The sequence below is a fragment of the Malaclemys terrapin genome, chromosome 2 (assembly GCF_027887155.1).
Source record: "Malaclemys terrapin pileata isolate rMalTer1 chromosome 2, rMalTer1.hap1, whole genome shotgun sequence".
Classification (NCBI taxonomy): Eukaryota; Metazoa; Chordata; order Testudines; family Emydidae; genus Malaclemys; species Malaclemys terrapin.
Window position 1 is genome coordinate 164,889,191 of NC_071506.1, and position 12,270 is coordinate 164,901,460.

The 12,270-nt window shown below is 44.1% G+C and overlaps 1 protein-coding gene across 12 annotated transcripts in view; it reads right to left on the minus strand.

Moving 5' to 3' along the window:
• Window positions 1–11,504, minus strand: part of TERT (telomerase reverse transcriptase) — a 132,180-nt gene extending 120,676 nt beyond the window's left edge. For 10 of the 12 annotated variants that reach the window (XR_008443836.1, XM_054018284.1, XM_054018283.1 and 7 more), the window contains exons 1-3: window positions 10,993–11,504; window positions 7,427–9,404; window positions 195–390 (exon numbers count right to left, since the gene is read on the minus strand). Coding sequence is in view for 11 of the 12 variants with exons in the window: in XM_054018284.1 (XP_053874259.1) it covers window positions 195–390; window positions 7,427–9,404; window positions 10,993–11,229 (2,411 nt within the window). In the remaining variant the exon portion in view is untranslated. Of the gene's footprint in view, window positions 1–194; window positions 391–7,426; window positions 9,405–10,374 lie in introns of all 12 variants that reach the window. The other 2 variants (XM_054018276.1, XM_054018280.1) reach the window with 2 other exon arrangements.
• Between the last annotated feature and the right edge of the window lie 766 nt (window positions 11,505–12,270).

The window sequence follows — 12,270 nt, forward strand, 5'->3', positions numbered from 1 at the left end:
TGGAGAACTCAAATGGTTGAAGGGATTTTAATCAGTTTTCCCACACAACTGTCACAGCATAAACATCTTAATCTCAAAATGAGTTAAGACATTGAGTGAATGAAAATGGGATGGAGGGGCAAAGTTTTAACCTTAACTACTGCAAAATGTAAAGTTTCCATATTTCATAAATGGTAGACTATTATTAGAAATACCTCATTCCAATGTTCTGTAACTTGCTCCAAACTAGTTTTCGGTAGAAGAAAAGCATGTTCTTCTGGAACATGGTCTCGGTGATGTAGAAAAATGATCTGAGTAGCTGTACAATATAGGTATCCATAAGCCAGTATAGGAACTTGGCCAAAATTTCTTCACGGTAATGGTGTTCCAAAGCAGGAACAAAATGATCACCTACAATAAGCAGTATTCAATTATATTCAGAATCTGTCATTCACATTTCTAAAAGCCAACATGCATGCACAGTATTTTTTAGGCTGAGGTTGGAAAAGGGAGATTGAGAAACTGCCAAACAATTTTACTGGTCCCCCAAGTAGCCTAAGCCCCCATTTTTTTTTTTATTAGGCAGACTTTAAGCATGGCCCATGTTAAGTATAAAGATAAAAAGAATAGTGTGTAGTTGCAAAATGCTTCATAGGAAACCAATATAAGTGTTGAAATGGAACCATTCAAATCAGCGATAAATTTAGTAGCCCAAAGGAGAAATAATTATATCTAGCTTACTTTCCCCACTCTCTAGCCCTTGGCATGCAGAGAAAACTCTTGCATGCACAGTGGCAAGATAGTGTGAGGGAAAAGATGAAACTGGCCCTAAATTATTACAAAAGAAGAGAGATGCGAGCTATCAGTTCATAAGCAAATGATGAAAATTTTGAACCAGATTCTGAAATTAACGGGGGAGCCAGTGGGGCTGAGGAAAAGCGCAATACTTGTGCTTCCTAATAAACTTCTACACAGATTAATTGCAGAGGTGGATTTTGTTCAAGATGGACATCATAAATTAAAAACGTAATGGCTGTAGTCTGGATTTCAGTTGCAGTTATCTTTGGTTTGTCAAACATTGTACTAAAAATATTCTGATGGCCCAATAAAGTGAGATCACCTCAGATCACTGTCATATTCAAACTGGATGGTATCTTTTTTGGTAGTCATGCAATGGAAGCAATAAAAATACTGCCCTACAATGCAGGATTTATGATGCTCTGCCAGAAATATTTTCAAATTAAATGCAAAATCAACATTAAACAAAACATGCTAACATGACAACTAAAATAAATCAAGAAGTGAAAAGGTTATGATTCCTATAGAAATGTTAACTCAGCCATATCTCACATGGGTGGTAATTTTGACTCCTGTTAAACATATTTCCAAACAAGACATTTCATAAGAGAGTTACAGTTGAAACTCGTTTACCCCATCTGTAAAATGGGGATACAAGTATTTCCTTGTCCCCAACCCTTTATATATCTCTCCTGAAAGCTCTTTAGGGCAGGGACTCTATACAGCACTTAGTACACAAAAGGGCCTCTATCTTGGTGGAAATCTGCCATAATTTAAATAAATAAAATAAAGTGTGTTTCAATGGATGTCAGGTAACATCACCGAAAAAAACACACTAAACATTTGAAAAACTCTGAAAATGAAGTTCTAGCATCCAGGCAATAAAATACACATATGAAAGTAACAGATTTGGAAGTTCTTTGCAACAGCTAGTTAATTTTCTACATATGGGACAACAGATGTAAATCTCTCACCATTATGGAATCAGTCTTTAGAGAAGGGATGGAGGACAGGAAAAAAGATGCTACTACTCACGGAGAAAAAAGGTTCCGATCTACCAAACTGCAAAGCATGCTTAAATGTTAAGCATATACTTAAGAGTTTTGCTGGATCAGGGCCAAAAACCAAGATCCTACTGGAGTTTCTAGGGAGCATATTCTCTGAAATACAGTGAGTCAAAAAGATATTAGCTGAAATTTAAGAATTTGGAACACTAAAAATTTGTATCCAGATATTTTGAAAATGCATTTTCTGATGCACCCAAAATTACTAACCAAAATATTTGTGTTATGGTTGGACACAGCATAACAAGTATCTAGAAGTTTGGTTTTCACCAAGTTGAAAGGGACTGAAAATAAGCTTTATAGTTGGAGGTTTTTTCTTCTCATTTCATACCTGATGACAAATTGAAAAAGCTACTTGGCTTTTAATATTGAATTATAATTGACAAGAAGTACCATGTGACCTAAGAATAACCAATACATCCTACAAAAGAACTGATTAAATTTTCTATAATTATAAATGTCAAAAGGCCTAATACCCCCCACCTTAGGTTCTTCCGTAGTATGGGGTGTTAAAGAGGCTGAAAGCTCAAGCTACCTCTACACTATATACCACTGGCAGCAGCATTTATCGTACATATAGCTACACATCACAGTGAAAAGCACACCATTACCACTTTACGCTGCAGCGTGAAAGGCTCCAGCAGGACACTGCTGCTAAAAACGGTGGCGTAGACAGGGAGGCATGACTTGGGCAAGTAGAGAGCCACGTCGGGTATGTATTCGAGTGCATACACACACTCTTCAAGCATCTCTTTACTCTCCTAAGCTGTGCCTCACAGTCTACACTGCTATTTATACCCATGCTAGGGGTCTACACATGTATGTACGTTACATGCTGCTGAAAGAAGCATGCAATGTAGATGCACTTTTAATCTTTAATGGGGGACAGAGACACTGAAAAACTAAGTAACTTGCTCAAAGTCACACAGGAAATCTGTGGCAGAACAGGGACTTGAACTCAGGTCTCATACGCTAGTGCCCATACCACTGGACCATGCCATTGCCTTCACACAGACTGTGGAATCCTAGGGAATCACACAGATCCTGGAGTGATCAGCGGATGGTCCTATGCCAGCTCCCAGTCTCCAGTGGCTTCCAAGCTTATGACAACTCCCAGACCTAATGACTGCCCCAGAGGCTCTTCTCCTTAAAGAGGAATCACACCTACAGCAGGGGGATCCACAGTAACATAACAGAATTTGGGCACCTTCACTCACTGCCCTCTTTGCCTGCCTTCTGCATAGGTCCCAGCATTCACAAAGCACCCATCTTTGTGTTGCAGTGAGGAACATGTTGCTCTGGTGAATGCCAACCCATTCCCCATAAGAGAGACGGACCCATGTGTAGAAGATCCCCTCTGCATGCAGGGAGTACAATCTGATCCAAAGCTAGGTATGAGAATTACAGATGCCTCAACGTTTTTTATTAATGTCTCACTTTACCTAGTATAATTTCTGAAGTCTTAAATTATTCAACACAAAAAGCTTCTGATGTTTGTCACATGATACAAGACACTTAACTGCATTTAAAACACTGCCTGAGATTTTTGGAGATTTTCTTAAAGCCCATGCTTCTGATTCATATTATTTCATGAGAATCTCAGCTTTCATTGAAGTAAAGTTCTAGCTCTCATGGTCATGGAGAAAAGCTTGGAAACATGAAGCAAGTGCACCCTAAAACCAGAAATCAGAAGGCAAATTAAAAAAAAAAAGTATTTTTTTTTTAATTCTTGTAATTTTTAATCCAATATTGTGATTTTTGTGTAGCCTGACTCGTGATTTTTGAATGCTTGGAGTTAGGGTGACCAGATCACCCAAGTCAAATATCGGGACGCGTGGGGGAGGGCAGGGGGCGTGGCGGGAGGGGGCAGGGCAAAAAAAAAAAAACTAAAACAAAACAACCCCCCCCCCCCCCCCCAAGCGCTGGAGGGAGGCCCGGGAGATGCAGGGGAAGCGCGGGGCCGGGGTGAGTGAGAGTCCGGCCTGGCCCCGAGTGCAGGCAGGACTCAGTCGGGCGGTAGGGAGAGTAGGGGGGCGGCAGGCAGGGCCAGGCGGCGGCTGTTCTCCCCCCTGGGCAGCGGGACTCGGGAGCAGCCGCTGCTGCAGCTCCCACTGCCGCGGGGGGAGGAAGTGGCCGATGGCCAAGCTCGGCGGCTGCGGCTCTGGCACCCCCGAGCACCCCCGAGCCTGGGCCTGCTGCGGGGACCCAGCAGCACACACGCTGCGCCCAGCCCCTGGCCAGTCACATCTGGGCTGTTGCCCAGCTGGTGCTATCCCGCGACAGCCCCGGAGTGGGGGCAGCAGGCCCCAGCCTCCCCGTCCCACTCGTGTCCTGCAGGGGAATAAACGGGGCTGGGCTGACGATGCCTCCGCCCCGGGGCCGCCGCGGGATAGCACCAGCTGGGCTCGGCCCAGGCGCCAGAGCCGCAGCCGCTGAGCTTGGCCATCGGCCGCTTCCTCCCCCCGTGGCAGGGGGAGCTGCAGCAGCGGCTGCTCCCGAGTCCCGCTGCCCAGGGGAGGAGAACAGCCACCGCCTGGCCCCGCGGGCCACCCCCCTACTCTCCCTACCGCCCGACTGAGTCCTGCCTGCACTCGGGGCCAGGCCGGACTCTCACTCACCCTGGCCCTGCGCTTCCCCTGCATCTCCCTGGCCTCCCTCCAGTGCTTGTGGAGGAAGGAGGAATGGTGAGCCTGGGGAAGAGGCAGGGATTCGGGGAGGGAGCCAATGGGGGAAGGAGGGGGCAGAGTCGGGAGGGGGGGGGGCGTGAGCACTTCCGAGCTCCGGGGTATTTGCTTGTTTGGCCAGTGTCCTGACCTAACATTGGTCAGGACGCGGGACAAACAAGGAAATATTGGGACAGTCCCGATAAAATTGGGACGTTTGGTCACCCTACTTGGGGTTGATAATACTGCATTTATAATGTGAGATTTTAAATAAATGTGCATCAATTAAACACATCAGTCCCATTAGTACTTCTGCATTCACACAGAAATGAATAGTTTCTTTAAGATCAAGTATTACAGTAATGTGAGACATAAGATCCTGATTCAGGAAAATACATAAGCACAAGAATAACTTTGAACAAGTGTCATTAACTTCAATGCTCAATATACCCATTAACTTCAATACACTCAAAGTTATGAAAGTGCTTAATCAGATAGATAGGAGAGAAGAAGACTGATTTTTCTGTTTTTCCTGTCTTAATCTATCCTATAAATGAAGTTCAAGGTTTGTTTGTTTTTTTAAATGTGCAAGTGTTTGTTAGATAATGAATGTCAAAAAATATTAAAAAAAAGAACAGGAGTACTTGTGGCACCTTAGAGACTAACAAATTTATTAGAGCATAAGCTTTCGTGGACTACAGCCCACTTCTTCGGATGCATCCGAAGAAGTGGGCTGTAGTCCACGAAAGCTTATGCTCTAATAAATTTGTTAGTCTCTAAGGTGCCACAAGTACTCCTGTTCTTCTTTTTGCGGATACAGACTAACACGGCTGTTACTCTGAAAAAATATTAAGTGTTGAAACAGCAATGGACTAGTTTCATCTCATATCTGTAAGACTGCCTTCTTGATTTTCACTAAACTTATCAAAATATCTCCATGAATGAGATTCATGAAATTTCAAGCAAAAAATTAGTTTGGGGGTATTTAGAGGGGTGGGGAGGGTGAAAAAAAAAAGTCAAACTTACAACAGATGGGTAGCTGGAGCTCTAACCTATGAAGGAACTAGCACTCCTCCCTAATAATTTTACTATTTCAATTTTACAATATATCCATGATGTATATTGGGGCTTCATTAACATTTCTGTAGGACCCTTAACTTTTTCATTTCCTTTCTCAAACATGTAAACTTCAAAGTGGTGTTAACACAGGTCTTCCATTTAAATTTCCTTTCTTAAATAAAAAGGAAAGGAAAAGGAATTTCCCAGACTTAATAATATTAGCTTTTAGTTCCTAGTTGGGCAATGTCTACACTAGGAAGCCTGTGCCAGCGTTGCCCCCTAGTGTAGACATATTAAGTGATTTTTCAGTTCATAATAAATTTTAGAGCAAACCATTTCCCCCCCAGACTTAACAGGGGGTGATCCTTAATAAGGATCTGTATACCATCTCTGAAATTTAAAAGATCAGTCATTTGCTAGTTATCTGTCCGGAGAAAAAAAAACACGACCTGGCAGCAAGAGAGGCCTGTGTCAGTTTGGGTCACACATATATGTTTCTAAATTGCATGCTGCCATACAAGACTGGACTATCTAGTTTGATATCCTATCTCTAATATTGGCTGGTACCTGATGCTTCAGAGAAAGGGACAAAAAAATAGGTCATGAAACAGCATCCACCCCACAAAGGAAGTTTCCACCAAACCAACGCTCACCCCCAGAACAGCTTAGTATAAGACTTATATCCTGCAGGATAAGGGTCTCTCTCTGAAGTTTTTTTTGATAGTCCTAATATCAATAAGCTCAATACTTTTTAAAAGTCCTGCTGAACTCTTGGGAGTCATTTATATCTTTTGCCAGCAAATTCCAGTTTAACTCTGCATTTTGTAGAAGGGTATTTTCTTTTGCCAGTTTTAAATTTGTTACCTTTTAGCCTAATTGGATGTCCTCTCATAATTCATGAGTAAGCTTTCCCAGCTGCGCTTCTCTATATCATTTGTTATTTTCTATAACTCCATCATGTCCCCTCTCTAAACTAAACAGTGATTTTTTTTTCCCCCTCTGGACACCTCCTACATATTTTGTTTTGAGTTAAGGTGACCAAAACTGAACAAAGTATTCATTGCGAGAGTCACGCTATCCAATATGCATTATTTCAGATCTAACATATTAAAACACAGTGAAGAAATTTAAGAAACCACCTTCAGGCAGAGACATGGAAAATGTGAGTTTAAATAGTGAAAGTTTCAAGCACATAGGAACAGGGAGTTGTAAAGGAACCTGTCTAGCTATTAGCTACAGAAAGCACTATCTGGGGCCAGTTGGTATAATTTTTAGTCACAGGTATTTTTGGTAAAAGTCATGGACACATCACAGGCAATAAACAAAAATTCACAGCCCGTGATCTATCCATGACAGACTAAAAATACCTGTGATTAAATGGGGGGGGGGGGAAGAAGGAGAGGGGGTGGAGGTGTTTTGCTGGAGAGGTGTTGGGGGCCGCTGCTGGAGGGGGCGGCAGGCCTGGGGCATTGGACCGGAGCTGCTCCGGCCAGCCACCCAAGGACCGCCGCCTGAGGCCAGCAGTCTGCAGCTGCTCCGGGACCGCTGCTGGGGGCTGCCGGAACAGTGGCTGGTGTGGCTGTCCCTGGGGCTGCTCCAGCAGTGGCTGGTGTGGCTGTACTGGGGGCCACCTAAGCAGCTGGCCCCAGAGCCAGCTGCTTGGGCGCCCCTGGGGTCAGCCACACTGGCCTCTGCAGAAGTCACGGAGGTCACGGAAAGTCACAGAATCTAGCCCTAATAATAAGCAACCACACTAGCCTTTCAACACTGAACATTCAGTTCAAGTCCTCACTTGGGTTAAATCTGAACGTTGGTCAGCTGCCTCCACTGTATAATGCCTTATTTTAATATTACAATTAGTACCTTTGATCACACGAAGCCACGTACAGTCATTCACTCTCATCTTCCACATCAATTCCTGCAAAGAAAACCTGGCAAATTTTCCCAAGGAGATGAATGTTTTCACATTTTTTAAAAAACGGCATTTGTTATGGCTAGAACCCCACAGTTCTGCTGGTACCACCAGGTCTAAACATTCCCGCACGAAAACATACACCTGCCAGTGGCTGCTGTGCTGTCTGAGAAGCTCCTTCAAGCTAGGATCACAGAAGTCTTTAGCATTTTGTCTTTCATTTTCTGTTCGCCCCAACACAAATTTCTCAGGGTTGCTTAAGATACTTAAATCAGTTGAAGTTCTTTTTGAAAGTGAACACGAACTATTTGGAACAGCAGTGTAACCACCTTCTCTGCCATTGCTAGTCAAACATATAGGAGGCTCTTTCCCAAGTTGACCTTCTGCTTCCCTATCAATCTGTACTCCATCACATGAAACTGACTGACACATTGGATCAGTTTTGCTTGAATTTGTCTCAGAAATCCAGACCGGACAATTCTTTTTTAAAAGTACTAAATAGGGACACTTTGCATGATTCTTTAACAGTTTTTGAAATACATCTCTCATCTGCCAGTAGCGTCTGGGCAATCTCTTCTTTCTCCAGTTGTAACTTGGTGTGTTTTCACTGCATTTTTGCACCAATATTTTGCTGTTTAAGAATATCGTTTCTACAAGTCGTTGTCCCCCTGCCTGGCAGCCTTTTAAGCGATTCAATAAAAATGATTTAGGAAAACATTCTCGGAAGCTCCTGGAAGAATATAAGAGACCTTTCCTCCCAATGTACACTCTGGAACGTGAGATTTTATTGGATAGCTTCTTAGCTATATTAGTTGGGGGGCACTTAAGCCCTCTGTATTTTAAAAATGTATCTTCTGCTTTTTTCGTTTGTACAGAACCAACCTGAAATTTACAGATATCTAGCTCAACTCCCTCTCTGCTGGAATTTGATTTAGTCTCGGTGCTAGATTTATAAAGTTTATTACTCTGAACACGCAGCCTTAACGAATTCTCATCATCTGTCACAGACTTTTCCTTACTATCTTGAACTTCCTGCACTAAAGAAGGTGCATCAGGAGTCTCTGCTCTGCCCTCATTTTCTTGAGACTTTATTTTAATAAAGTTATTTACAGAAAATGATTCTACAAATGAAAGAGACTGTGTATCATAAATGATGTCCAGAGTGAACTTATTTTTATCTACGTTAGAACCAAGGTTCCAAGCACCCTCTTCTTCCCTTAGGTTTATCTTCATCCTTTTAGCTGTAACTTCAAATTGATCCCTATCAAGCTTCCTTTTTGAAGGTGTGGCTGTAGCAACTGGATATAGGTTAGGTCCTCCGCGATTTTCCAGGTGTCCAGTGGCCATTCTGACCTGTTTGTTTGTTTTAGAATTTTGCCCAACAGCTCCCTTAGCTGTGGCAGAATGCTCATAATCAGGCACAGAGCCTTGTGTTTTATTATTCCTTTGACTTTTAGTGTTCAAGATATTAATTTCTGATCTTGGTTTCCATTTCCACCTGTTTGTCTTTGATAACTGAAATCTTTTTTGCACGTAGTCAAACAAAATATTATGTCTACTTTTTGAATACCTTTGTTTAACAAACACTGCGGAGGGTGCTGCATTACTTGAAGTAAGCTCATACACAGGCTGCCCACATATTTGATAAGAGCAACTAGGTGGCACTAGCATAAAGATAGCACAGTATTCCAATAAATACATCATAACATCATCCCCTATCCTGCTCAATAACGTTTCCCATAGGACACTCATCCGAAGAGTTTCTGTTGCAGTATTAGGTAGATAGCTGCATATATTTGAAGTAGATATAACCTGTGAATAGGAACTGTTTTCATCCAATAATGTATACCCAAATGCAAGGACATTCTTCTTCTTTTTTTCACAAAGTCTTTGAATGACTCTTATTACTACTTCACTTTCACTAGATAACTGAAGAGAGAGAGAGAGAAAAAAGTTAATTTTACATGTCAGACCCCCTTATAAACAACAGATACACCGTTTTATTAAAAGGTGTGTGCAAGAGCATGCAAAGCCCCAAACTCTGGTTCTAGATTAAGACTTTTAAAAACAAGATTAAGGATTATGCCACATTATGTCACATTTGAAAACTCCTACTCCAGGCTATGACATATTGAAAGCTACAACTCTGAATTTAGGTAAGTCAATAACCTCTCATTTCTCCTTATGTAAAATTGGCAAAATTCTTTCTCCCCCCACTCACTGTCTATCCTGTCTATTTAGATTGTAAATTCCAGAGGCTGTCTCCTACTGCTTGTCTGCACAGCACCTAACAAAACAGGGTCCCGGTCTTGGTTGGGGCCTTCAAGTGCTACCGTAAAATTAACAACAATAAAATACCAGCTCATGGTTTTACAAATTGGTCAATAAGCTTATAGCTGGAATCCCATTTCAATAATTGTATACAGTAGCTTTGAGAGAGAAAGGGAAAAAAGATTTCGTTGTTTACATAATAGAACAGAATTGTTTCCCTTTATATTTTCCTAAAATGTGAAAATATTATTCAGCTCTGATTACACAAACCACTGTTTTTAATTTTTAGATGTTAGTGTACAAGGAAAATACTAAGGCAAGGAACCTTACATATATAATCTTTTATTTAACCCTGATTTGACTCTGATCTAGATGCAGCCTAGGGACCAGGAAACTTGCTGTCATCCATCACCATCAAGGAAACAGGAAAAACCACCCCACTGCAGGGCTTGTGACAGGAGAACCTAAGAGACAGCCCCTGCCCCCAGGCCACAGAGATTACCTAGCCCCAAGAATAAAAGTAATCGTCTGAGTGGCTGTTGTCTTAAAGAAAAATTGCATGATTAACTCACACATAAACCAAGAGTATAGAAGAAAAGAAGAACAGAAGAGGAAACAGGAGCAGCACCATTACATGTGGAGGGCAAGGAGCAGGGTCGACATTAGATCCACGAGCCAATTAAAGACCATAGAAAAACAACAAAAAGCTTCATGATTCTCCCCACACACACACTTTTGTGGGGACAGCCGAGCAATCTGGAGCTGGAGGGAGAAACAGAAGTCAGTATTTGCAGCAACCATTAATTGGGTGCAAACACTTTTACAGATTCTTGCAGTGCAATGTCCCCAGAAACGTCCACCGCCATGCTGACTGCCGCCCAAGCAGCACTATCACCCCCACGCTGTGCATTTCAGAATCGCTGTTTTAGTGAGAAGAGAAGAAAAGCCAGGCTAGGAAAGCAGAGAGGCTCTTCCTTCCAGACGAGGTTACTCTGGTGCTTGCTAGAGTACAAGCAACCAGAAGAACAAACTAGGCCAGGAGTACAGAGAGTCTGCTGTTCAAAAGCGGATTAATTCCAATGTTTTTCAGTGGAAAAGGCAAGAAGTCAGGAACCATTCATTTCGCTCCAACAAGAGGCTTGCGGTGTAGGCGATAGCTGCCCACCACAGAGTGGGGCACGCCAGCCTCCTCCCTGAAGCGTCCTCCCGCTGCCCAGCGAACACCGACCCCCGGCCCAGGCAGTACCTGTTGGAAGGAGAGGGGCTGAGGGATGGCTCGGGCTCCCCGAGGGACGCACACCACGCACTGGGACACAAACGTCTGGTAGAGCTCGGAGTCTCCGCGCTGCAACAGTTCAGCTTCGCCAGGCCCGCAGGCAGCCGCCTCCCGGAGCCTCTGCACAAACTGTTCAAGCCCCAGCACCTCGGCATAGCAGCCTTCCAGCATGGCCAGCACGGCACGAAAGGGCCCAGAGCCTGCCATGCTTCTGGAGTCGAGCGGAGCCGCCTCCCTGCTGGGACCGACCCACCTTTCCCAGAAGCACTAATGTCTCCCTCCCAGACCCACAAATTCCGCGTGTGCCGCTGTACCTATTGAGTTCCCCGAGCCCGGAGCAACAGCTCTACAGCGGCGACAACTCGCTCACCCCCAGCCCAGGGGCAACAGGAAACCAACCCAGTCCTATTGGCTCCTGCACATGCTCACACCCCTGCCTGCGCAGACCTACTGAGTGAGCCTGTTCGCACCCCGGCCGCAGGGCCTGCACAAGCCCCCCGGGAGCGCCGCCCTTTCCCTGAGCGGGCTTCACTGGCGCCGCACGCGCCCCGCGCAAAGGCGCAGACTAGGCATAAGGGGCAGGGGAGCTGAGGTTAGCAGAGAGCTGGGCGGGAGGCGTGCGTACCATGCAGGAGTTGAGATGGAGGCGGCCAAAGGGCTGGGCTGGAGGAAGCATGCTGTTTCTGCGAGGAGTGAACCGTTTCCACACCATATTTGTCAGTTAGGATTGTGCAGCGACCGCTCACTTTCTCTGTGGAGAGAGAGAATGCATTTAAACAAGGAGGTTCTAAAAGAGATTCCTTTAGCTCTTTTTATTTAATTATAGGGCACAGTGCTTAATTAGAAAAGTTAGGGAGGTTGATCTGTGGGTAGGATGGGGAGTTCTGTATCTGGTGTTCTCCATGCCATGTGCACACTGCAAAGTTTGCTTGACCCAAAGTTAGGTCAGTGCAGCCACCAACTTCTGTGTATCGATTGGGTGTGTGCATACTTGGGTGCTTGTGATGGTCCTCTTTAAGGTGCCACCGGACTTCTGGTTGTATTTGTGATGGTTCTGTGTGTACTCACCATGAGTGAGTGCGTCAGTGTAAACATGGTACACCACAGGTAAGTATGTCGGTGTGCCCCATGTTGCTGTCCAGCTCAGTGCCTTGTGGTGTGTTTTCACAGTGCTTTGTGATATACAAGTGATTTGCCAAGGGATTTCTAAGAGCTGGAGGTCAGGTTCCCACAACACCACTTTCTCCA